This window comes from Odontesthes bonariensis, chromosome 3, assembly GCF_027942865.1.
Source record: "Odontesthes bonariensis isolate fOdoBon6 chromosome 3, fOdoBon6.hap1, whole genome shotgun sequence".
In the NCBI taxonomy this organism is placed as follows: domain Eukaryota; kingdom Metazoa; phylum Chordata; class Actinopteri; order Atheriniformes; family Atherinopsidae; genus Odontesthes; species Odontesthes bonariensis.
The window spans coordinates 41,913,657-41,941,637 of record NC_134508.1 but is presented as its reverse complement, the minus strand read 5'-3'; the positions used below and the strand labels follow the sequence as shown (position 1 = coordinate 41,941,637).

At 40.5% G+C, this 27,981-nt stretch overlaps 1 protein-coding gene across 1 annotated transcript in view; it reads left to right on the top strand.

Moving 5' to 3' along the window:
* plxnb1b (plexin b1b) overlaps positions 1-27,981 on the top strand; it is a 151,483-nt gene that overhangs the window by 60,883 nt on the left and 62,619 nt on the right. The window contains exons 2-7 of the mRNA XM_075461853.1: positions 614-702; positions 2,880-4,050; positions 7,992-8,174; positions 23,226-23,354; positions 23,560-23,660; positions 26,365-26,497. Of these exons, the coding sequence (XP_075317968.1) occupies positions 2,890-4,050; positions 7,992-8,174; positions 23,226-23,354; positions 23,560-23,660; positions 26,365-26,497 (1,707 nt within the window). The 5' untranslated portion in view covers positions 614-702; positions 2,880-2,889. The remainder of the gene's footprint in view (positions 1-613; positions 703-2,879; positions 4,051-7,991; positions 8,175-23,225; positions 23,355-23,559; positions 23,661-26,364; positions 26,498-27,981) is intronic.

Below are 27,981 nucleotides of genomic sequence, written 5' to 3'. Positions count from 1 at the left end.
CGCAGTTTTTTCTTTGACCCACAAAGAGTTTAAAGTCTCAGCTTTCAAACGAGCCATAACATGTTTCAGTGGCCCTATCACATAATATGCTGTGACTGTACAAAAAAATGGTTTAGAACGCTGGGATTCTACGACATAATTCTGTAAAAACCGCCGGTATTCAATGTGTTAAGATGGATAAGGTCAATGAAAGAAAGTCACAATAGTGTTAATAAATTAAGGTTTTGGAAGTATTTTAAGTGTCCACTGTCACTAATTTCCATTAACCCGTTCCATGCCTCAAGGTATTTATTTTTTCAAAATTTGCACAGTTGGTATACACATTCAGTACACCAAAAAAAAAAAAAAACTGACAATGTTTGTGTTGTGCAATGTGGTGGGCCAGTCTAGTCCAAAATGCCAGGGCCAATTTTTTTTTTTGGCCCAGTCCACCCCTGGGCACTGCTCACATTTTCTTGAGAGAAAAAAAAAGGTTTACCAGATTGATTGTTTACAGGATACAATGTCATGATGTCCCATCATGTTGTCCCTAGCTTACATGCTTGTCCCCATGGATGAAGAAGTAGTCACTCGATGTAACACTGATTCATCTTCTCTTTGTTTTGTGCTGCAGGTTTTATTCAGGAGGATGCGTTTATAAAACTGAGGTGCTGAGAGGTCAAGAGGTGACATACCTCTTTAAACCCCGACTGGAAACAAATGGTGAGAAGCCAGTTTGCCCGATAGTTTATTATAATCAAGGAGTCATTTGCGTTGCTGCTTAAATTATTGAATGTTATCATTAAACTGTGTTTGGTAATAATCACAAAAAATAGAGATAACTCCTGTTTATTTATCCAACCATGTTTTTTTATTTTTTTAAATTTGGCACAAACAAACTTTGGCATAAACAATTAGACAGATTATATGGTTAATCTGTCTAATGTACAAATTTATACCAATATGTGGTACGGGTCAAAATCACAAGTTAATGCCATCTTTTAGGACATCTCAGACTAACCCGTGTGTACATTGTTAAACCAAGATTCCACACTAAGCAGATGAAATGGCCAGTAGTTATTCAAGAGGACCTAAATTAATTTAAACTTGGACTCCTTTACTTATTTGTCCATCCATCCATCCATTATTTTCCGTTTATCCGAGGTTGGGTTGTGAATGCAACAGGTCCAGGAGGGAAACCTAGACATTCGTCTTCCCAGCGACGTTCTCTATCTCCTCCTGGGGGATCCCGAGGTGTTCCTACACCAGATGGGATATATAATCCCTCCAGCATGTTCTGGGTCTGCCCTGGGGCCTCCTTCCAGTTGGATGTGGCTGAAAACCTCCAAAGGGAGGCGACCCTGAGGCATCCTAATCATATGCTCAAACCACTTAAGCTTACTACTTTTGGTGTGGAGGAGCAGCATCTCCACTCCGAGCTCCCTCCACATGGACGAGCTGCTCACCCTATCTCTAAGGCTGAGCCCAGCCACCCTCTGAAGACTAGTTTCAGCCGTTTGTATCCCCGGCCTCATTGTGTCAGTCACTACCCAGATCTTCTGACCATAGGTGAGGGTTGGAATGAAGATGGACCAGTAACTTGATAGCCTAATCTTCTGGCCCAGCTCCCTGTTTATGACAGACCACTAGTAGCCAAATCAGAAATAATCTTTATATAGAAAAGCTAAGCTGATGTTAGTGAGGCTGCTAGACAAATGGTGTAGTCAGTCTCTGCCATCTCCTTCTCAATCATACAGGTATAGAATGACAAAAAATTTTTGTTTGGAGACTATAATGTATTCTACCATGCCTCTTAGCCAAGTCACATTATGAGGTGATTGCCCAATCAAACACTAGCCCCTTTCACACTGCGACCCGCTACCTTAGCGGGTCCAAATTGCACCTTCGACCCGCGTCGAGCAATGTGAACGCTTGGCGTGTCAGGGTGACCCGTGTCGCCTGAAGCCGAGTTCAGGGGGCGTTGCCTAGTGGCAGACCGTCACACGAAACACATAAAATGCTGGGCGTGTACAATGACGTAGGCACAAGCCATGCGTCGGTGGTAGGGTTAAATACACCTGTCTGCATCAAATTTTTCAAACAAACCATGGCGGGACACCTTGAGATATCGTTTATGCAATTGTGTATGCAGTTCATGGAGATGTTACTTTACGGTGCGTGGGAAACCGCGCTCTCCCATCTTTCTCGCCAGCCCTTCCAGCAGAGGTCCATCTTTCACCGTCCCCGAAATGTGGCGGAAAATAACGTCCTCTGCTCGGAGGCTGAGGAGCTCGCGGACCTCCTTGTCTCCCCAGTTGGCCATATTAAAAAATGTCTCCAACTTGATGTAGGCTAAAACAGAGTGAAACTTGTCCTCACCTGTCGCTGTTGTTCTGAATCAGCTGTCCATTCTGTCTTTTAAACTCCTCACGTCACGCCACGCCCACGTCCGACCCGCGTCGATTGCGTTCACATCAAACTCGGTTCGGCAAAAAGACTAGGGCCCGACGCGGGTCGAAAGGCGAGTCGAGTTGACGCGGCAGCCCGTGTCGGCAGTGTGAACGCAACAGCGGACACGTTAAATTCGCGAATTAAACGCGGGTTACTCGGCAGTGTGAAAGGGGCTACTGACTCAAATAGCAGAGCATGTAGGGGAGTGACCCCAGTGTTGGGTAATTGGTTGCAATGTTAATGGGAACAAATCACACGATTGACTAGGTAAAAGGTTAGGTCCTCACATATTGCCCCATTTTTAGATGATGCCATGTTTTATGAATGATGTCCCTTGGCCTGGCTTCAGTCTGAGCCATCAGGCTTTGTACAAGTATTTTAGAGGATCAACCTTTTAGTGTGAATGCAGACATCCTCTTTTAAATTTTGAATTGTTTTCTTTCCCTCAGCTCTTCTGCCATGCTTCCAGGGATGGTGTGTCATCTTTCAGTGACAATGGTCCAAACACTGCTGTCTGTCCTGCTTTTAGCAGCTCATTGGACCTGTATTGCATCACGTAGCAGTGTTGATCAAGGATCAAACTCATCCCCCTCTAATCCTTATCCTACCTTTATACAGAACAACACAATATTTGAGCATCTTGCCCTGCATCCTGATCCCAGTGTCGGCTGGGTCTATGTTGGAGCACAAGATCATTTGTTCCAGTTAGATCAGTTCCTTCAACCCAAGTTCCAGGACAACACTGGCCCTGTTATTGACAGCAGAGAGTGCTTGCCCCCTGTAACGGAGAGCAACTGCCCTCAGGCAAGGGAAACCAGCAACCACAACAAGCTTCTGCTTGTTGATCCTTTTTCTATGGAACTTATTACCTGCGGCACCGTTAACCAAGGAATTTGTCAGAAGCGTAGTCTGGATGCAGTGGATACAGTACTTTTCTCCACAGAGAGGCCAGTGGATACTCAATACGTTGCAGCTAACCACCCCAACGTCAGTACCATTGGGCTTGTGGTTCGCTCTCATCCAGACAGGCAGCCAGTGTTGTTTGTGGGCCGGGGTTACACCAGCAGCCATCCACCTATTTCCACACGAAACCTTGTCCAGGAGCCCATCTTTTCCTATGAGGATACTGCCAAGTTGGCAGTTGCTGGTCGTCTTTCAGAATATGACCACCATTTTGTAGCCTCATTTGTCCACCGTCACCATGTGTACTTCCTCTTCTATAGGCGGGACCTGAAGTCACAGTCGCGGGAATACCGGACCTACATCTCACGTGTATGTTTGGACGACCAGGCCTATTACTCCTATGTGGAAGTACCCTTGACTTGTCATTCCAGGGCAGGTAAAATGTATAACCTCCTGCAAGCTGTCCAACTTGGGCTTTCTAAGGATGGTGTCGAGAGTCAAGGTTCAGAGATTCTTTTTGGGGTCTTCTCCACACATTTGGCTTCCTCAACTAGGCCTAGTGAAGACTCTGCGCTTTGTGTGTTTAAACTTGAAGATGTGGACCAGAGGATTAACTCCACTAGAGACCTATGCTATACGCAGATGGGGAGAGAGGTAGGAGTAGAGGCAGCCTACATTGAATACGAAGTCAAATCCAACTGTGCCAACCTTCCAGAGGTAAGATTGACAAAGTGAATTGATTGTCTCTTTGATGACATGCTTCTGTAGGGTTGACTTTTAAGAAAAAATGTGAATAAATAAGCTTTAAGGTACAAGATTTTTCAAAGGGCTTTGTACGGTGGCCCAGAAGGGTAAATGCAGTACAAAAGCCACAACATGAATGCAAAAGTCACAACACAAATACAAAATGATTAATGTCTGTATGTTCTCTCTTTACATGAGCAACGTTGGTCACTCTGTTGTATTCATGTAAGGGATAATGGACGACATTAATGAACATTATCTTGCATCAGTGTTTCACTTACTTCTCAAACTTCTCGGTCACTTCTCCACTTCGTCTGTCCATCGGCTGGGACCCAAATGCTGCTCACTTCTGTTATAACATAACTTCCTTTGCGTCTTTTGTGTTGTGTTGCAGCTTTTGTATTTGTGTTGTGACTATTGCATTTGTGTTGCGGCCGCTTTGTGTTGTGACTTTTGCATTCGTGTTGCCTCTTTTGTATTGCCTTGACCCTTCTGGGTCACCATAGATTTGCTTTTATTCTTGATTTTAACTGAGTGATGTACTAGGATTTTAAAGCTCAGCTCTTACCAGAACGCATATCTTTCTCTGTGAATGTTTTTATATCACTGTTGAATGTATACTGTACGGTAATATTAAAAATGAGGCATAAAAATATGTCTCTTGTAATCTTGAAATAGGTCAGTAAGAATGGGCCTGATTCATCAACAGTTCTTTAGAACAAATTTGTTCTTAAGTTCTACTTACGCACTTTTTAAGAAGATTGTGGCATTCACCAGTGTTTTCTCATTCAGAAAACTATCTTGCGAACACTCAGTACTCAGCACATTTGAATGCTGTCGAGCTTGAACAAAATAAGCGTTTCTGTTTTCTTGTGTTGTGTATTTAAATAAAATACAGTAATACAATTACAGTAATATTTCATTTAGATATTTTAAAACACCTTTTGGTAATTTACAAAGCATTTTTTTATGTAAAAATAAATCAAGTTCATCAGCACTTTAATTTATATTAAGTTAGTGGTTACACCCTTTTTATACCTCAAAGTGGCCTTTCTTGATTCCCAGGCCTGCTGACAAAATGTCTTCTTTTATTTTTCCCACAATATTTTAAAAGGATTTTTGCAAGTGAAATATAAACATTCATAGACATAGTCAGTCATAACATCCTCAAACAAAATCAAACCAACAAGAATAATTTGAAGACCCTGAATGCCAGAAGGGTTAGAGGAACACGGTAATGTAGTTTTTATTTCAATGAAGTGAAAGATGTTGAAACGGGAGCGAGTTGAACACACTTGAACCTGTCTATTGTCAGATCAATGTTCCATTGGAGTTAGTGAGAGAATTTGAACACTTTCTCTCGCTTCAAGGCTCATAGCAGAAATTCTATAAATAAAAACCAAGAAGAATAGAAGTTTAATATTTTAAAAAGTAGAAAAGTTAGAAATACCAAAAGATATAGTATGAATCACCTGAATTACATTACATGACGGTCATTTTGCAGACGCTTTTATCCAAAGCGACAATAAGTGTGTTCCACATCGGTAGGCAAAAGTCGGCAATCAGACCCAGACCCAAGATTAGTTTGAGCTCTTTTGAATCTCTGATTCTCATTTTTTCCCACGCAAAGTGGAAATCACAGAAACCTCTTGTGTTTGTTGTTGTGTATCGTCCACCTGGCCCTTATTCTGAGTTTCTGTCTGAATTCTCAGAGTTTTTATCCCAGTTAGTGCTGAGTACAGATAAAGTCATTGTTGTGGGTGACTTTAATATTCATGTAGATGTTGAAAATGACAGCCTGAATATGAACTTTAATTCTATATTAGACTCTATTGGATTTTCTCAGAGTGTACACAGACCGACTCACTGCCTTAATCACACCCTTGATCTTGTTCTGACTTATGGCATTGAGAGTGAACAGTTAACAGTGTTCCCTGCGTGCTTTAAAGCAGACTGCAAGAAAGCTGGAGAGACAGTGGCGTTCCTCTAATTTAGAAGAGTCTCAGTTAGTCTGGAAAGATAGTTTAATAACGTATAAGAAAGCCCTTCGTAAAGCTAGAACTGCTTATTATTCATCATTGATAGAAGAGAATAAGAACAATCCCAGGTTTCTTTTCAGCACTGTAGCCAGTCTGACTAAGAGTCCGAGCTCTGCTGAGCCAGTTATTCCTTTAACTCTCAGCAGTGATGATTTCATGAGCTTCTTTAACAATAAAATTGTTTCTATTAGAGAGAAGATTGATGGAGTCCTTCCCACTATTATCAGTGATGTATCATCAAGTACAGCAGCTTTAGAAGTATCTTTAGAACCTGATTTGTATTTAGACGGCTTCTGCCCAGTTGATCTCTCTGAACTAACGACAGCAATAGTCTCTTCTAAACCATCAACTTGTGTTTTAGACCCAATCCCAACCAGACTGTTCAAGGAGATTTTCCCATTAATTGACACTTCCGTATTGGATTTGATCAATCTGTCTTTGTTGACAGTAGATGTACCTCAGCCTTTTAAGGTTGCTGTAATTAAACCTTTACTTAAAAAACCTACTCTTGATTCAGAGGTGCTGGTTCATTATAGACCTATATCCAATCTTCCTTTTATGTCTAAAGTTCTTGAAAAAATAGTTGCAGCTCAGCTTTGTGATCACTTACACAGAAATAATCTGTTTGAAGAGTTTCAGTCAGGATTCAGAGTGCATCATAGCACAGAAACAGCACTGCTGAAAGTTACCAATGATCTCCTCTTAGCCTCTGATAGCGGACTTGTGTCTGTGCTTGTCCTGTTGGATCTCAGTGCTGCATTTGATACGGTCGATCACAGTATCTTATTACACAGACTTGAACATGTTATTGGGATTAAAGGAACTGCATTAGGCTGGTTTAAGTCATATTTATCTGATAATTTTAGGTTCCAATTAAGCTGGCATATACATTCAATTTTACTCTTTTAGAATGACTCAGCAAAATTTCAAGACTTTTCACTTATTTTCATTCTCCTTTAAATCCTTCTGTTGTTTTTAACCTTTCAAGCTCTTCAACTAAGACTTCTACAGTTTTTTCCAATAGGTTTAAATCATTCCACTATTGTCATTTCAACTTCAAATTCCTTTAACCAAGACTTCAGCAACTTTTTTTCAGCAATTGAAAGTTTTTCCACTTTTTTAGCATGGTCAGCTATTCGCATTCAACTTCATCAGAATTCTCACTGCTGTTTCGCAGGAACAGCTTTTTCAAGTTTGTTTTATTTTTATTATAGTGGGATTTCCTTTTTCTGCTCTCACTAAATTATAGCGCTCCACTCCCTTGAATCAGTGTTTGTAATTGTATGTTAAGTGTTGCTTAAAAAAAAAAAAGATATGCTGCTTGCAAGAATAAAAGTTAACATACTCTACATTAATCTACACAGTCCTTATATTTGTTGTTCCATTTAAAAAAAAAAATGTTGTTCACTCCCTTTTAAAAGAGGTAACTTTTTTACTATTAATGACTGTGAAAGTGTTGATTTGTCAAATTTGGTGCCATGCTTTTGAAGCTATCCATGACCATCATATTGTAGCAGTGTAACTTCTCAGCATCGCCACCAGAGCAAAACTTCTGTCAAACCATGGAGGTATGAACAAACCTTATGTAAGCTTTTAAGTTATTCGAATCCAGTTTTATTTTTGTTCCCAAACCACAGTCTCTTCCCCTGCCAAGAGTAACCGTGAACTCCTCTCTTATAATTTTGGGTACTGGCTTACTTGCTGAAAAATGTATGATAAGTTACTGGAGGGGCTTCCTTTGAAAACCAAACAAATAATCCAGTTACATGTGATTTTAATGTAGGTCATATATCAGTCTGGATCTAGAGTTTATTTTACTTTAAGTGATTGTTGTAATTGTACACTTACTTTTATCTACTCAATCTCCATCTTTAGAATACCCTAGATGCCTATCCTTGTGGCTCTGACCACACTCCCAGCCCAATGGCCAGTCGAATTGGTGTGGAAGTGGAGACCATATTGGACAGCCCATCTGCCCGTCTCACAGCTGTGGCTGTCAGTGTAAAGGCCGGACACACCATTGCTTTCCTGGGAGATTCCAAAGGCAATCTGCACAAGGTAACAGGCTGTTGTGGATTTTAGGGTATGTACACTGTGGTTGTGAATTTTCAGATGGAGATCGTGATGTTCGTGCTACAAATCTGAAGCAATAATCGGATTTGCTAAATGCTTTGGATCATCCAATCCAATCCACTTTATTTATAAAGCACAGTTTAAATAAACACAAAGGTTTCCAAAGTGCTGTACAAAAATAAATACAATAAAACATAATAAATAAATAGACTGTCCACCCCACCCCAAATAAAATATCTGTGAACATAAAATCAACAGCCTACGTAGTATTAAAAGCCAAGGAAAAGAGGTGCGTTTTAAGAAGAGTTTTAAAATTAGACAGTGAGGAGGCCTGTCTAATGTGCAGTGGCAGTTCATTCCACAATTTGGGAGCTGCAACCAAGAATGCTCGGTCCCCTCTGAGCTTCAGCCTGGTTTTGGGAACCCTCAGGAGCAGCTGGTCAGCTGACCTGAGGGATTGGCTGGGTGTGTAGGGGTGCAGGAGTTCAGAGATGTACACTGGGGCAAGACCATTTAGGGATTTAAAAGCAAATAAAATAATTTTAAAATATATTCTAAAATGGACAGGTAGCCAGTGGAGTGAGGCTAAAATCGGTGAAATGTGCTCAAACTTTCTTGTGCCAGTTAAAAGACGTGCAGCTGCGTTTTGTACAATTTGGAGACGTGCGATGGAGGACCCACTAACCCCCATATATAGTGCGTTGCAGTAATCCAGCCGTGTGGTCACAAAGGCGTGAATTACAGCTTCAAGGTGCTGTCTCTGGAGAAAAGGTTTTATTTTTGCTAACTGCCTTAACTGGAAAAAACTTGCTTTCACCACAGCTTTAATCTGGCTGTCGAACTTCAGATCCAAGTCTACTTTTACCCCAGATCATTGAGTATGGGTTTGGCATACTGTGCCAAGAAACCCAAATCGACTGAGGGGGTCACAGAGGTGCCACCAAAAACCATTATTTCAGTCTTTTTTTCATTCAAATTTAAAAAGTTTAGAGCCATCCAGGCCTTGACATCCTCTAAACAGTTCAACAGTGTCTTGGGGGAGAAAGAATCAGCCTTTTTAAGCGGTACATAAATCTGGCTGTCATCAGCATAACAGTGGAATAAAATGCCGTGCTTCCTGAGAATGGAACCAAGTGGGAGAAGATACAAAGAAAATAAAAGAGGGCCTAGCACTGAACTCTGTGGAACCCCACATGGGAGAGGAGCAGTGGAAGATACGGAGTCACCAAGGCTGACACAGAATGTCCGATGCGACAAATAGGACCTGAACCATTCCAGCGCCGAGCCCCTGATGCCCACCCACTGCTCCAAGCGATTAGTCAGGATGTCATGGTCCACTGTATCAAATGCAGCAGTTCATTTTAAGTTTTGCTATGATTAGATGATTGTGTATTGGATGTTTGCTATGAGTATAAAATATATGGAGCAGATATAAAGTTTAAGCCTTTCTCTCTATTCTCCACCAAATACTTTCTCCTGTCTATTCTTTTGTCGGTCAATTGAGGAATAAAATAGTCGCAACATTGGCACTGGCTCAAAAAAACAGTATCTAGTAATCTGAAGCACTTCATTTGCGATAGGTCCTATAACCTAGTGCAGTTCTGGAGAGTTAATTATAATACATAAAACATACATACAAGTGTTTTACAATGACAATGCAAGTTATTTTAAAAGAAAATTAGTAGGTAAGACTCAGAGATCAGCCAGGAATATCTGGTGCACATCTAAATTTTACTGTTGACTTCCTACGGAAGTATTAGAAGTGTCTCCTCTAATAATATCATTCGTACCAACTGTACACAAAGCGTTTTCAATTCAATTCAGTTTTATTTATATAGTGCCAAATCACAACAAATGTCATTTCAATAATACAGTCCAATTCAAGCCAATTACAGTCAAATTCCTTGTAATCATAATCCAATCAAATCCAATTTTATTAAATTCAATAACAGTCCAATTCATACAGAGCCAATTTAAAGACAAGTTCCTAACTAATGAAACTAACAGATTGCACCGAAACTTCTCTTTGGTCCAATCTCCCATCTTGATCATGCATGAGGCGACTGTGGAGAGAAACGACTCCCTTTTAACAGGAAGAAACCTCTGGCAGAACCAGACTCAGGAAGGGTGGCCATCTGCCTCGACCAGCTGGGGTTTGAGAAGACCGAAAAGAGGGGTCAACAAGCATCATAACACCATTCAAAGAATACCTGTTAAGAAAGAGAAACACAAGTTAGACAACAATAATGCCAAATGTACATAATGTCATATGAGAAATTAAATGGGTAAAAAAGAGAGCAAAGTGGGAGAGATGAGACATAAGTGGCCCCCCAGCAGTCTAGGCCTATAGCAGCTTAACTATGGGATGTTTCAGGATCACCTGAGCTATCCCTAACTATAAGCTTTATCAAAAAGGTTTAAGCCTAATCTTAAAGTTAGAGAGGGTATCCCAGACATATACTGGCAGCTGGTTCCACAAGAGATACCATCCGACTTTTTAAAAACTGTTTTTACCTTAGTAGAAAGTGATCTCCTACGAATAGTTAACAGCTCACTGGCATCAGGCATTTTTCCCAAGTCACTAAAGACAGCTGCCATTGAGCCCCTCCTAAAGAAGAGAACTCTAGATGCCTCTATGATGAACAACTACAGACCTGTCTCTAATCTCTCTTTTATATCCAAGATTATTGAGAAAGTTGTATTTAACCAGCTCAACGACTTTCTGAATGAAAGTGGAAGTCTTGATAAGTTTCAATCAGGCTTCAGACGTCATCACAGCACTGAAACAGCTCTGGTCAAAGTGTTAAACGACATTAGGTTGAATACTGATTCTGGTAATGTTTCAGTCCTAGTTCTGTTGGACCTCAGCGCTGCGTTTGATACTGTAGATCACAGAATCCTGTTGCACAGGCTGGAAAACAGGGTTGGACTTTCTGGAGCGGTCCTTAACTGGTTCAGGTCCTACTTAGAAGGCCGGAGTTATTTTGTTACTATTGGCAGCTATGAATCTGAGCGAGTGGCCATGACTTGTGGAGTCCCCCAGGGGTCAATTCTTGGACCTCTTCTGTTTAACTTGTATATGCTCCCTTTGGGTCAGATATTGCAGAATTTTAACATCAATTATCACAGTTATGCAGACGATACACAACTTTATGTGTCTCTGTCACCGGACGACTGCAGCCCAGCAGACGTACTGTGTCAGTGTCTGGAGGAAGTAAACACCTGGATGAAAGATAATTTTCTACAATTAAATGAAGACAAAACTGAGATCATTCTGTTTGGTAGCAAAGAGAAGAGGGTCAGCGTTGGTAAATATCTTGAGACTCGGGACCTTACAATCACTGACCAAGTTGGTAACCTCGGAGTGTTGATAGACTCAGATCTGACTTTCAGCAGCCACATCAAAGCTGTCACCAAGGCAGCTTTTTACCACCTCAGAAACATCAACAGAATTAAAGGTTTCCTCTCCCAAAAAGACCAGGAGAAACTCATCCATGCATTCATCTCCAGTAGACTCGATTACTGTAACGCTCTTTTAACTGGACTTCCCAAAAAGAGCATTAAACATCTGCAGCTCATCCAGAACGCTGCTGCTAGAGTTTTAACCCGGACTAAGAGATCTGAACACATCACACCAGTTTTAAAATCTTTACACTGGCTTCCAGTCAGTCACAGAATAGATTTTAAAAGCCTGCTGATGGTTTACAAATCCTAGAATGGTTTAGGCCCAAAATACATCTGTGATATGTTCAGAGAATATAAACCTAGCAGAGCTCTTAGATCCAAGGACTCAGGCCAGCTGGTCCAGTCCAGAGTCCAGACTAAACATGGAGAAGCAGCATTTAGCTATTATGCTGCAAATAAGTGGAACAAACTGCCAGTGGAAATTAAACTTTCACCAAATGTAGACATTTTTAAATCCAGGTTAAAAATATTTCTTTTCTCATGTGTCTATGCATGAAATATCTTTTAACTTATCTAGACTGTTGCCTGATTTTAAATTCATTTAAATGATTTTATTTGTTTCTCTTTATATTATTTTATGTATTTTTAATGCTTCTTCCACTCCCTGCTGCAATCCTTTTATTTTATGTGAAGCACTTTGAACTGTTCGTACATGAAATGTGCTATACAAATAAATTTGATTTGATTTGATTTGAAGAGAGGGGCGTGATAACTGATAACTGAAGGCTCTGCCTCCCATTGTACTTTTAGAAACTCTGGGAACCACAAGGAAACCTGCAGTTTGAGAGCCAAGTGCTCTGTGGGGAAAATATCTAACAATGAGATCTTTAAAATATGATGGATCTTGGTCATTAAGAGCTTTATATGTGAGGAGAAGAAATTTAAGTTATATTCTGAATTTAACAGGGAGCCAATGAAGAGAAGCTAAAACTAGAGAAATATGATCTCTCCTGTTAGATCTAATCAGAACTGCTGAAAGCTTTTCAGAGAAATTTGTGGTACAGTCCAATAATAAAGAACTAGTAGTCCAATCTTAAAGTAACACAGACCAGTTTTTTTTATGTTCCTGATTTTGCCAATATTACAAAGGTGAAAGAAGGCAGTCCTAGAAACCTGTTTTGTATGTGCATCAAATGATAAATTCTGGTTAAAAAATAACTCCAAGGTTACTCACTGTAGTACAAGAAGCCAAGGAAATGCCATCTAGAGTAACTATATAGCAAGACTATTTCTCCCTGAATCGCTCAGGTCCAAAGATAGCGACTTCAGTTTTGTCTGAATTTAGAAGCAGACAGTTCTGAGTCATCCAGGTCTTTAAGACATGCTTGTAGTCTGACCAATCTATTGATTTTAATCTGGTTTCATAGATAAGTACAGCTGAGTATCATCAGCATAACAATGGAAATTTATGCCATGCTGGCTGTTCCCTTTCATATTTTTTTTTTGCCTCTGTCTCACCCTTGTTTGTCATAACAGATACAGTATCCTTCTCATTTATTTAGCCCAGCTTCCTATACTGTTGGTTTTTTTTTGGTGCTGAATTAAACTGATCAATGCAATGAGGTGTTTGTAAAATTTGGGACAGTCCTATTTACAATTATTGACAGCACAACATTCCTTCTTTTAAAGTAAAATATTTCTTTGTTAATATTATAAATTCACACTTAGCACAGCCCCACCTACATCTGAACATCTCTGCAATTTAACCAGGTGAATTGCAAACACCATCTTAAATTTATCTTACTGATGCCAACTTAAAATTTGCTTGCAATACTGTTTTTAAAGAGTTCAGAGTGAGAAATCCAGAGACATGCCCCATGAGCATACTAAATTTCTGAATGATCATTTTACAATTAATATATGTGAAATTAAGGCTCAGCCTAATTAATATGCATGGTCAACATGCACGTCATATGACATTGCAGTTGGAAATCCAAGACCCTTTCAGTCCAAATGTTTTGTTGACTAGGCATTGTTTTTTCTGAAAAACCTAAAACTGTTCACTTTATAAATTAAAACTTTGAAACTTGATATTCAAACTATTTGATAGGTTAAATATTTGCCTTTGGTTTTTAAACAATTTCTTTGTTTGTCTTTTATCTGTTTATACAAATAACTTTACTGATTACTTATAAGTATTTACTGATACTTTATGATTGCAAAATTGTCTTGTTCAGGCACTAAATTGGACCCACGATGCAGACAAACTGACTCGAGATGTAGGTGAATGGGAAAAAGTTAAATTTATTTTGTCCACACGATAGCAGGGGGAGCAGGAACAAAGGGACTGCCAGCAGGAGGTAAAAAGGGTATTTCAAGTTCCAGGGCTGTTATGATATTTTCCAGAGGGTACGAGGCGAAGATGGTGCTTGAATCCACAAAGCAGAACAGAGCTGAGTAGGGCAAGGCAATTTTATTTATAGAGCACAATTTGTACACAAGGTAATTCAAAGTGCTTTACAGCTACATAAAATCACAAGAAGGCAATAAAATCATTAATAAAATAAAAAACCCATTAAAAATAATCATTAATTAATTAATTTAAAAGTGAAGAGTGCAGATAAAATATTTATGAGTATTCCCCGAACAACTGCAGACCCAGCTGCTGATTTGGGTATAACAGAAAGGTTGAAGAAAACACAGAAATGATCAGATAAAGCAACATCGACGACATCCACGTTTGAAATAACAACACCCCTTGAAATGAGCACATCTAGAGTGTGCCCTCGGCTGTGGGTGGGCTCAGTCACATGCTGAGTTAGACCAAACATTTCAAGGACAGCAGTGAGCTCTTTAGCTTGCTTGTTATGGGCTACATCCACATGCACATTCAAGGGCAGAACAGAGCTTAGTGTCTTCAGGTGAGGCGAAGATGGTTCCTGAAGCCGCAGAACTGAGCTGAGCAGAGCAAAAAACAGAGTTTAGTATTTTTGAGGTACAGGAGCTAGACGTACAATACGCACAAGGACGCTGACGATCTGGCAACAAGTGGAGGAGTGAGCCAGTCTTTTATCTTGAGTACTAGATGGTTGATGGACTACAGGTGTGAGTGGCTCCAACTCCTCCCAGCTCCCCTACAGACAGACAAGACACATCCACAAGAGGGAGACACACTGGGATCCTGACAGTAACCCCCCCCCCCCCTTAATGGGGAGCCTCCTGGCGACCCCTAGGCTTGGTAGGGTTGGCTTCATGGAACTGTCTTACTATCACAGGGTCCAGGATGAGAAACCGAGAAATCCAAGACCGCTCCTCTGCCCCATATCCCTCCCAGTCCACTAAATATTGCAGGCCCCTGTACCTGCGGCGCACATCCAGGAGCCTGCGCACTGTAAAAGCAGGATGGTCATCAATAATCTGGGGGGGAGGAGGGGGATCGGTTGGAGGGCAAAGGTCGCTGCAGTGGACAGGCTTTAACTGAGACACATGGAAGGTGGGCTGGATGCGAATGGACTTGGGAAGTTTGAGACGGACAGCAGATGGATTAATTATCTTGATGATCTTGAAAAGACCCAGGTAACATATTGAGGGGCTGGGACCCGGTGTTTGTCAGCTGCCAGTTTGGTCTTAGCAGAGGATTGGAGGAGGATGGTCCGGGTTCTGTTCCAGATGTTATAGCAATGGCGAAGGCGGTGCTGGACTGAGGGGACTGACAATTCCTCTTCCTGAGAGGGAAACGAAGGCGGTTGGTAACCAAGTGAAGCCTCGAAAAGTGACAAACCTGTGGCAGAGCTGACCAGAGAATTATGGGCATATTCAACCCATAAGAGGAGGGAGCTCCAAGCTGAAGGATTGGAGGCAGTAACACAGCGGAGAGAGGCTTCTAGATCCTGGTTAGCCCGTTTGGTGTGTCCATTAGTCTGAGGGTGATAACCAGAAGTCAAACTACTTGAGGCACCTAGGCCATGACAGAAAGCTTGCCATACCTGCGATGTGAACTGGGGTCCACGGTCGGAGACGATGTCGGCTGGAATACCATGGAATGAACAACATGGGTGGTAAGTAATTTGGCTGTCTCTTTGGGAGTGGGTAGCTTGGGGACGGAAATAAAATGTGCTGCTTTAGAGAAGCGGTCAACAATGGTTAGTATAGCCACATTACCTTGAGACTCTGAGAGGCCGGTGACAAAGTCGACAGCTATGTGGGACCATGGGCGACCAGGAACAGGGAGAGGACGGAGCAGACCGGCAGGGGGTGAATGGAGAGCCTTACCACGGGCACAGTAAGAATAGGCTTGCACATAGGATCTGGTATCCTTATTCATAGTAGGCCACCAGAAGTGTCGTTTGAGGAGGGATAAGGTACGATTGACTCCTGGATGGCAAGAGAATTTACTCGCATGTACCCACTGAAGAACGGGGGAACGAACGGAATCTGGGACAAACAGCCGATTAGGGGGACCTCCACCAGGATCTGACTGAGTTTGTTGTGCCTCTTGGATTTGAGATTCGATCTCACACGTTTTTGGAGCCACCACCTTTCCGGCAGGTAGGATAGTTACAGGCTCAGTGGAAGCCTCTTCTACAGTGAACTGCCGAGAGAGGGCATCTGGCTTCAAGTTGCGGGAACCAGGTTGGTATGTCAGTGTGAAGTTGAACCGACTAAAGAAGAGGGCCCAACGAGCCTGCCGAGAATTGAGGCGCTTAGCTGACAGATTTTTATGGTCTGTCCAGACCACAAATGGCAGCTCAGATCCCTCCAGCTAGTGACTCCACTCCTCAAGTGCCATCTTAACCGCTAGCAGCTTCCCCACATAATTTTTCTCGGCAGAGGTCAACCAGCGAGAGAAGAAGGCACAGGGGTGGAGTTTATTCTCGTGTCTGGGAAAGCACAGCCCCAACACCTACATAGGAAGCATCCACCTCCACAATGAACTGTTTAGTAGTGTCGGACTTGATCAGCAACGACACGGCTGAAATTCCGGATGAATCGCCGGTAAAAGTTTGCAAAACCCAGGAACCTTTGCAACTGCTTCCTGTTCTCCGGGACTGGCCATTCCGCCACTGCTCTCACCTTTTCTGGATGTGTCCTCACTTGTCCCACCTCAAAGAGGCACCTACTTGAGGCACCTAGGCCATGACAGAAAGCTTACCATACCTGCGTGAACTGGGGTCCACGGTCAGAGACGATGTCGGCTGGAATACCATGGAATGAACAACATGGGTGGTAAGTAATTCGGCTGTCTCTTTGGCAGTGGGTAGCTTGGGGACGGCAATAAAATGTGCTGCTTTAGAGAAGCGGTCAACAATGGTTAGACAAGACACATGCACAAGAGGGAGACACACTGGGATCCTGACAAAAATAGATACATACGTATATTGATCGTGTATTTTAATCCAGTTTAGACTACTGAGATATTATATGATTTATATGATTGGTCAATTTGACCTAGTCCTGATGTCACCTTGAACAGACCATATGTATTTGGCTTAAAAATCTGATCATGTGAGGTCCATTATATATATATGCTTAACTCACTCAATCTGATATCAAAGGTGCTGTGAATGTAGGAGTTCCTGGAGTTACAGGGGTTTCTGTGGGTTCAGACTGAGGCCAGGTAGAAGCTCTGTCACATACAAGTTGACAGGGAATACGTTGTTATGAATTCAAAATTAAGAAAATGTAAAGTGGATTACTTTTCTTTGTGGGTGAGATACGTATAACATATGGTATTGGGCTTGTTTATCACAGATTCTCAACTCAACTTTATTTATAAAGCCCTTTAAAAACAGCCGTGGCTGAAACAAAGTGCAGATAATATATTTATTTTAATTTGTTTATTAGAAACTTTAGCATGGAGGTCAGTGGACTAGGGAGATAGCTGGGCGGTCCCTCGATATTAGAATTTTACAGATCAGCGTTTTCCTGTTAGTAGTCTGGTCTCTGTGTCATTTTTCTCAATGGTGGCCTGTGTTAGGAGCCCTCTGCACAAGCAGAAATTATACAGTGGTGTCTATTAACATATATTCTGATATACAAGGAACCAGTTAATGCTAAAGCTGTACAATATTTTGTCTGTCTGACAGAACACCAAGCTTTTGTTGTGCTGTGCTATTGCTGAGAGGCAGACATGTAAACAGATGAGCTTGTTCTGAGTTTTGCATTGATCAGCAGACAATATCAGTAGTTTCTATCAATCTTTAATGCTGCACATTAAAATAGGTTGATGGGAACATCAGCACTGACAAAACTTCCCCTTTTTTTAATAAATTTTTTTTACTCTGGATTGAGATTTTTTAAAGAGAATCTGGTGTTTGTAAGAGATTTTAAATGCTCATTATGAATCAGCCCTGACTTAGCAAACATGTTACTCACATGACTGGTAATGTGAACAATCAGCTGTTTCTGTTTTGAGAATAAACATGTTTAAAACTATTTGACCTGAAAGCATAATCACAAGATACCCAGTTGAGAAAATTATCTGAAGACTTCCACATTTTCCCCTCTTATCATATAAGCTTGAATAAGGGGCAACTGGACTTCTTTTTGGATCTTGCAGACGTTTCACCTCTCATCCGAAAGGCTTTTTCAGTTCTTAACTAGATGGTGGAGAGTATCAGCTCATAAGCAAGGAGGGTCGTTTCAGTCACGTGTCACTAAACCCCCTGACTAATATGCATGTCTTTAGAGTCATCACCTCTGAAATGTCTACCTGCCTGAAAGGGCGAGTTTTGTTCTTAGGATCCAAGGTATGAATGATTGTAAAACTGCCTGGGGAGGAGTGACAATGCTGCATTGTAGGTGCTGGGAAGGGGATACCTTATACCACCACCTCTGTTCAAACATGTTTTTTCCAGTTTAACATAGATTGCTTCCTTGACTCTCTCAAACCATCTGTCTTTTCTGTCCAGAATGTGTACATTACTGTCTTAAAAAGAGTTTCCATTTTCCTTGAGATGTAGCCGAACTGCTGAGTCTTGACCTGAAGAGTTGGCTCTCCCATGCTAAGCCATGCGCTTGTGGAGCTGTCGTTTGGTCTCTCCTATATAGAGGGCCGCACACTCTTTGCTGCACTGCACTGGAGTCACGACACCACTCAGTTTTTGTGTGGGTGTTTTGTCCTTTAGGTGAACCAGTCTCTGCCTGAGGGTGTTCTTGGGTTTGAGGTGCACTGGAATGTCATGTTTGGAGAAGATCCTTCTAAGTATATGGAGTTACAGTATGTTTGCATCTGTTCTTAGCTTCTCTACCTGTGTGGTTTGGTTGATTTGTCTTTGCTGATTTGACAAAGGCCCAGTTTGGGTATCCACAGGTTTGAAGAGCTTTATTGGAGTGCTGATGTTCCTTTTGTTTTCCCTCAGCCTTGGTAGGTACAATCTCCGCCCGGTGGTGTAGCGTTCTCATGACAGCCAGTTTGTGTTCTAGTGGATGATGCGAGTCGAAAAGTCTACCTGCCTCAAAGACGGGTATCGACGCGCGGCCGCAGCTGCATCTTTACACAGAATTTGCTACTGCTTCTGGTAAAATGGTTCGTTATTGCGTATTTCCAAATTGCCATGTTACACAAAACTAACAGTAGCAAACTCAGTGGAAAGATAGCCGACCTCAGAGCACGGAGCCTCAATGACGTCATCCCAGTGGATGCGTGTGTAGAAAGCCCCCAATAACAACAACACGGCAACTCTGAACTAACAGTGCAATAGTATGCGTTCATTCATTCATTCGTCTTAAGTATCTGTTTTTGTTCATCAATATAACTGTATTATTATTATTTTCTTAGAGTTTGAGTACATGTCCTGAATCAGTTGATTCTTTTTTTCTCTCTCTCTTTTATGCAGTCCTGGATTAGCATGTGGCTGTATGATTCAAGCTTCATGGTGGATATTACAAGAACCTCTCAGACCTGAACATTAAGCTCTCTGCTCACAAATGTGAAATAATTTGAAATTGAATTTAAGATGTGTTAAGTGTAACAGTAAAGGGGCCACACGTGTGAATTTACATACAGCCTTCTATGACAATTGATTTTGCAGACGAGTGTAATAGACTCTTGCAGGCCTTTAGGGGGAGGTTTCAGAACATGAATTTGCCATTTATTGCAGAACCACCTGATTAAATCACTGAGTTGCAAAACAAGTTGTTAAAAGCTAGATTGCAACAAAATACTGCTTTGAGCAGTGCTTTTCAAAACTTATAACTTGCCAAAACCCTTCTCCACCGAAAGCTTGCCGATCAAAGCCTGGAAAACGGAATGAGCAGAAGTGCTATTATCATTACTATCATCAGACTTCTTTTTTCTTTTTTTTTTGAGCCATTACATTAATAGAGGTTAGTGTAATATACAGTGTATGCATTCAGCAATTTCTTGTTACTTTTATATAATGTTAAAAATTTAAATCGCCCTTGATAAGAAAAAGTTGCCCCACCCCATTCTAGAGGATCTCACTCCTCAATGTGAAAAGAGATGCATAAGACCAGCTTAGCTTATTGTGACATGTACTATTTATCAAGTGTTTTTTTCCACATAAACAGTGTGTTTTTCTCTGTGCAGTGAATTGTTTTTTGCAGCAGGAGAACTAAATAAAGCAATGACGTTTTTTTCCACATGTGTACTCGAAGTTGTGAATGCATGACCTGAGCAGGATTTCACAGATGAGCATGACGGGCTCAACAGATAAAGACAGATCAAGCTCAATGAATGGCTGGCAGGAATTTGGCAGAGCAAAGTGGCACTCTGGTAAAGCTAAGCTAAAAAGTCCCACCGCATGATTCTATACCCTGTTGAACCACCTTTAACACCAATAACTTTAAGTAATCGTTTTCTGTTTGATGTTATGAGTCTCTCACATCATTCTGACCCACAAAATGGCTTCAGGTCAGTGAGGTTTTGGAAATTCATTAATGCAAATCTCTTTTAAGGTCCCACTGCATCATTTCAATTGGGCTGAAATCTGGACTTGATTATTTTAAGTGATTGTTTTCTTCTGCAGCCTTTCTGTTTAGATTTGCTGCTGTGCTTGGGATTATTGTTGCATGACCCAGTTTCAACCAAGCTTTAGCTGTCAGACAGATGGTCTCACATTTGACTCTAGAACTACTTTTATGTACAGCAGAGTTTATGAGTGATCCCATGACTGCAAGGTGTTCAGTTTCTATGGCTGCAAAACAAGCCCAAATCATCAACCCTCCACCACTATAACTTGGTTATAGTAGTATAGTAGTTGTAGTTAACTTGGTATGAGGTATTTGTGTTGAGATGCTGTGCATGGATTAACATGACATGCCTAACATGACACCTGTCATCTCCACTCTGGTTTTGTCATTTTAAAGGAAAAGATTCTGGAATTCTTGTGAACTGCAAACCAAAGCTGTGCTGCAATGTTTTTTTTTATAAAAAAAAAAAAAGGAAAAAGAAAGGCTTTCTTCTGGCAACCTTCCAAACACTCGGTCTATGTCTGATTGTACTGTCTAATGACATTTATAATTATATTCCATACCCGCTTCATCCTTTCTCCTAATTAGGGTTGCGGAAGAACTGGAACCTATCCCAGCTGCCTACTGTGCTTTGAAACTATTTGGGGTTTTTTGCAGTTTCTCTGATCATAACACAGCTTGGGGTGAACATGCTGGGACTTCCACTCCTGAGAAGATTAGCAACTGTATTGAATGTTTTCCTTTTGCAAATTGTAAACTGTAAAATCATGGACTGTGCAAATTTTTGCTTTAATAGAGGTGCTCAATCTTACTGATGATTAATAAATGAGGTATGTATTCATAACAGCACCTGGCTGCTACTTACCCATTTAATTTCTATGGAAGCAGTGAAGTGACACCATGAATGCATTTTGGCTTGGTTCTGTTTAAATTGATAATAGTAAGGTTTAATATTCAATTCAGTTCAATTAAGTTCAGTTTAGCTTTATTTATATTGGGGCAAATCACAACAAATGTCATATCAAGGCACTTCAAAGATACAATTCAGCTCCAGAAAGTTTGAATCCAATTCATTATCATACAATCATAATCCAATCAAATCCAATTAATTAAATTCCAAATTAGTCAGAAAAAACCTCTGGCAGAATCAGACTCGGAAAGGGTGGCCATTCACCTTGACCAGCTAGGGTTTGGGATAGGCTCCAGCACTTCACCGCAACGCTGAATTGGATTAAGTGGGTTTAGACTTTTTATCTCATCTCACTTACTGCAGTGACTGTGGACAGTGTCCTCAGAAGAAGTCAAATATCACATTTTTCTCAAGTTGTTAACATGTATGCTGTTACTGTCTGTGTTTTTTTGTAGCACCAATTGTTCCATTAGCTTAAACATGCTGATAGCGGGGCGGTCTGTGGCGTAGCGGGTACAGCAGACGCCCCATGTACAGAGGCTACAGTCCTCGCTGCAGCTGGCCCCGGTTCGAGTCCCGAATTGGATGGCCCTTTGCTGCGTGTTATTCCCCCTCTCTCTGCCCCCTGCTTCCTGTCTCTCTCCACTGTCCTATATATAATAAAGGCATAAAAAGCCCCAAAAAAATATTTAAAAAAAAAACATGCTGATAGCGATACTTTAAGCTGTGTCCATCCACTAACAGTATGTTTTACATAACCCAGTAATGCTCTTGAATTGTTGATATGCATAGTGTCAATTGTAATGGCATTCCGACATATTGTTTTGACAAAACTGTGTAAAAATATTATATTCTTGCTTAATTGATAAATATTGTGTTTGCACAGGGCTCCGTCTGTGAATTAGAATTCAACCAATGTTTCACAGCTGTAAAATAGTATTTAAAGGCTGATGTGGAACAACTTTTTAGGCTGTCCTCATGTATTAACCCACATTACGGCAGCTTATGCACATCTAACAGCTTAAATGACTTTAATGTGGTCTAATTATTTATTGACTCTGACCATGTGAATTTATCCCACAAGCTTTTAGGTTTGAAAATATGATTTTTCCAAACACACAAACACAATTTTGTCCCAAAATCCTATTCTGTTGAAGGTTTAAACTGGGAATATAGTATTCTTTTTAGCAGTGTTAATCCTTAGAATTAAAGGAAGTTCACCTGCTGGTACCACTGTGTTAAACAATTGTTTAAAAATACCACTCCCTCAGCTCTAATGACAAAATGGTCTCAAATAAAAAAAAACAATTACTATATTATGTAAACTGGAAAGCAGTTTGCTGGTCACCACCAGAGAGAATGAAGAAGCAGCTCTCGCCAGCTCTTACTTAAACACAGCCAATATATGCTTCAGAAGATTTGTTGCTATCTTAATGCCTTATCCGCTGATCTTCCGGAGATTTGACGAGTTGGCTGGGTGAAAATCTGTGCAAGAAGTCTTGAGTAAATACTGCGTACATTTGCATTTACACATGCCATAGCTTACTGCCACCCATCTTCAAAATGTTTCAGAACTCCACTCCATATGTGAAAGTGGCTAAAATAATAAAACAAAGGAAAATGATTTAGATAACTATATTCATGATCTCATCATAAATAGAGGCCTAATAGAAAAAGATTCTGAGGAGATGAACATGATTTGTCAAACCTCAAGATGTATATCTAATTAAGAGTTAATTGAAACATGACACGACCATAATATTTGTACAAATGAATGTTTTCCCCAGGTGTTCTTGGGGCCAAATAGCGAGGTGGAGGAATACTCTGTGATCTCTATACAACAGAATGCAGCCATCAGCTCAGAACTCATCCTGGACCAGAAAGAAGAGCACCTCTTTATCATGACCTATAACATGGTAAAACAAACCATAAAAGTTACAATACTGCTCTCTTGACACACCATGCCCTTCCACACATCCGTTTACTTTGTTGTTCTAATGACCATATTTTTAATTTGCATTGTTGCACTGTGGAATGTGGGCCATTATTCTTTATCAGATTTTTAGAGCTTAGTGAAGATGATTTGCATGAATGAACATGAAGGCTTTGTCCTGGCTACAGCTGCAGAAGAGGTCAGTGGCTGAATGCCAGCAGCACCCTGACTGCCACTCCTGTCTGCTGGCCCACGACCCCTACTGTGGCTGGTGTGTCCTGGATGGAAGGTGAGATAAACACCAACAGATAACTGGAAACATGCTTATTGCAAGATCTAACTTATTTACTTCCTTGATCTTAATTGTTCACATCATTAAGTCAAAAAGCAAATTAAAATACAGCTATATTTCTGACTTATTTGATCACGTTTAATAATAAAAAAGAACATTGTCTAGCTGCAGCAGTTATTTTGGATTTCTTTTTTTAGGAATTTCCCTTGAGTCTCTGCAGGCTGAACATCACAGTAGCACTCCAGTCTGCTAGTTCCCTCCAGATATTTACAATAAAAACAGTTTGAATTAACATCTACTTTGTATGGAAAAAAGATTGCCTTTATACAAATGTTTATGATTATGTTTATGTTCATGTTTATGCATGTAGCTGACGCTTTTATCCAAATGAGGATATATCATTACAGCTAACATCAAAGCTAACAACGAGCTACGTAGAAGGAAACCACTAGTCAGGCTCTGTCAGAGGTGACAGGGGTGACAGTGTAGAGATAAAGTGCAGGCATAGAGGGACGTACATAAAGATAAAGTGCAGGCATGAGGGAAGTACATAAAGATAAAGTGCAGGCATAGAGGGACGTACATAAAGATAAAGTGCATGAATAGAGGGACGTACATAAAGATAAAGTGCATGCATAGAGGGACGTACAGGGTAAGTGCTAGGATAGGAGATGCTCTCTGAAGAGCTGGTTCTTCAAGAGTTACATTCAAGTAGATGGCAGCCGTTCCATTAAGCATTCTGTACACTGGAAAAAAAGTCTTACCAAGTATATTTGTCTCATTTCTAGTCCAAATATCTCGTTACACTTAATATAAGACACAACTGCCTAACAAGTACCATTTCAGCCAGATATAGGGACTTGTTTGAAGACAATACATCTTGAATATCTTGTTAAATGAAAAAGTCTTGAAAACAAATTGTTTTGAGTTGGATTTTATATGTAACAAGCTTTCTTTTTTTCATTTGAAGAGGTTTTTAAGCTAATTTCAAGATCACTTTTAACTCAAAAGTCCTAAATATCACATCTTATTTTTGAGAAATCTTGACAAGCCGATTTTCACTAGTTCCATTGGCAGATTTTTTTGCTTATTTCAAGCAAAAACTTCTTGTATTTGTTGTTTTTTTACTTATTTTTGGAGGGGCATTTTTTCCAGTGTAGGCTAACATCAGTGACTTGAATTTGATGCAGGCAGCTAAGGGTAGCCAGTGGATTTCAATGAACAGAGGGGTGACGTGTGCTCTTTTTGGCTGATGGAAGACCAGACGCGCCGCCGCGTTCTGGACCATCTGCAGAGGTCTCACAGCACAGGGTGGGAGAGCAGTTAGGAGAGCGTTGCAGTAGTCAAGGCGGGAGATGACCATAGACTGTACCAGGAGCTGGGTGGCTTGTTGGGTTAGGTATGGTCAGATGTATTCAGCATTAGGAAAGCAGCAAAATCCCAGGGTTTTGTACTTCATTAATCTTGTTCTTAAAATTCTTCTTCGTTACTGCAGTTTTATCTGAAGTTTAAGTTTATCATGTGATAATGTTTATAATGTCAAGGCGCATGTTAAGGGCAGTACTTATAACATATTGCCTTTAACCATAATAACCTCAAGCATACTGCTTATAGGAAGTCTGCTCTCTCTTATTTTGAAATCCAAAATCCCTTCGCATGCATCTGTAAAATCATTTAATTTAGGATTCAAGGATTCTTATTGTCATACCAGCTCACATGTACATGTTTACAGTACAAAATTAGATCTCAGGTCCCAGTTTAATAAGCCTAATAAATAAATGTATAACACAAGAGAAAAAAAATAAAAATAAGAAGGATATAAACAGCAGCAAAAATATAAACAGTGAAGTACACCCGCTGTCTTCCGAGAGCGGATTTCAGCTTCGGTGATCCAGTAATAACCGAATTGACCCTCAGTTCGGTTATTACTGTATAAGGCTTAGTCCCGGGAGCTCGAGAAGCCGCTGCACCACTGCGTGCGGCCATTTTGGGTCACATTGGCTTGGTGAGATCAGTGTCATATTCCTACACATGAAAATTGCCAGCATCCTTAGGTTTTTTTGGGTTTTTTTTCAAATCTTTTGGCAAAAAAAAGTATGTCTCTGTTATCAGAAAATGTAATACATATGTAGGATACTTGGGGTAAGATGTGATTCAGGTACAATACAGTTATATATAAAAGGATTCAATGCAATTTGATACAGTTTTTAACATTTGTTTAATATAGATATTCCATTCAGTGAAAACAACTTATTTCTTTAAATGAGGCATTGGTTATCTACCTTTAAATAGATACATCAGATAAAATTTCCAGCTTCTCATATACTTAATGTTTATCAGACTTTTGTTCAGTGTTTCTTCCTGCTAATTAAATCTTCAAATCAGCTTCTGATTTGTAGCGGTTGATCTTAACATTTCTATTCTCTGTTCCATCTGCTTCTCCTTTCCTGTCCTTCCCTCTTACACTTAATCCACTTCATCATGTGGCCTCAACCTTTTATCAATGAGGTTTACCCAACTAGGGTTTGTATTTTTGTACCTCTTTCAATGTCTATTTTCTATGGATTTTAAGTATACAGTAAACTGAGGCTAGTTTTCATGTTCTGAAAATACATGCTACAAATAACACAGTAATTGAACAAATGACTCCAGCTCATAAAACAGTGAATGAAGTGTACCCAGAAAAGTGTTTTCCCCACAGATGTGTGTTGAAATCACAGTGCAGTCGTGGGAGCCAACCAGGCCAGTGGCTGTGGAGCTTCGACATGGAGCAGCATTGTTTGACTATCCAGGATGTCGACCCTTCCAACATCAGCCGAGAGGAGACCAGGAGGGTAAGTCTGCTATACATCTTCTTCATTAACTTGAGCAGTGAAGGAACAAAACAAAAAAACAAAGCTCTGCACTGAGATGAGCATCTACCTCATGCACCTACGAGTTTCCCTCCATAACAGAATACATAGTTGTCTTTTTTCTCAGGGACCAGAACTTCAGTGGTGATAATAGTAGTGTTGTCCAAAAACACACAAAGTGTTCATCCTTTATCACCATAGCTTGGAGGTTTACTGTAGCTGTGGATTAGGTACTACAGGTCTGTTGGATATGTGAGTTTGTTAAGTGCCAGGGTCTCAAGCAGAGGTGTGACCAGACAGGCATGTGTGGGTGGGCAGTTAACTCATCTGGGGGGACAGAAAACAATACCTGAAAAAAATCGGTGGAAAACCACTACTACAACTTCAAGCACGCCCCCTATTCAAACGAACCAACTGGAAAGCAGTTTTGACGATTGTTCTGCCCCGTAACCCCTTCGCCATGTTGCAAATATGTCCTATTTTGGAGAAGTTTTTAGACCAGGACTTGAGGATGCAATAGCTTTTGTTTAATATGCTCCACATTCTCCATTGAGAGTTTAAATTCCAGTAGATACTTGGGGCAAGACATCCAGCCATCTACAGCTTTTTATTACCTTCATTAAGTCTACATTTCAGATCATTATATACAACAAAACATCCGAAAATGTGAAAATCGCCTTTTTTTTTCAGCAGCAAGGGGTTAAGGTTACGGAGGGGGGGAAACACGATAACAAAAAAATAAATAAAGCTATAAACTTTGCAGATATATGCTTTTTTAAAATCCCCACCTGCATTTATTCTATCAATACAAGACACAAACAGAGATAATAAATTGTGGCCTTTTTTCTGGCCAGTTTTCCTTGGATGGACAGGACATTTCTCAGGGGGGCAGTGCCCCCCCCCAGCCCCCCCGTAGCCACGCCCCTGGTCTCAAGAGATTGTGATTAAGGTTTTGTCTTGCTATGCCTTGATGTGGTAGAAAAACACAATTTCTGTTATCTGTGTGGAAGATTTTTCTTGTGAATAGCAGCAGACATATACACATATACAAGTTATACACACAGAACACACTGTTATCATAGGAGAGGGTTAGCACTGCTTGCACCTTAAGACACTTTGATAACTGTCTGTCTGTAATGCCCATGTATAAAAGCTTGTCTTTTCACTGTGACAAAGATACAATGTATTTTGTAATAAGTGCACTTATGATACTTGTAGCCAAGGATTATGCGATTGTTTCTGTTAAGTATTCCTGAGATACTGATGGTCATCTTCATCATGGTTTTCACACATTTAAATCTTAAAATGCAAGAGGAACTTCAATTACTCTAATTTAAATTCTAAAATGGTGCTGCACTAGTAGCAGCCTGTTTAAGTAGCCCTGGTCATATTGTTTCTTTGTATCCTCTTGAAATTTTCCAATCCAAAATGACTGATTTTTGGAACATTTTCCTACACTCGTTTTG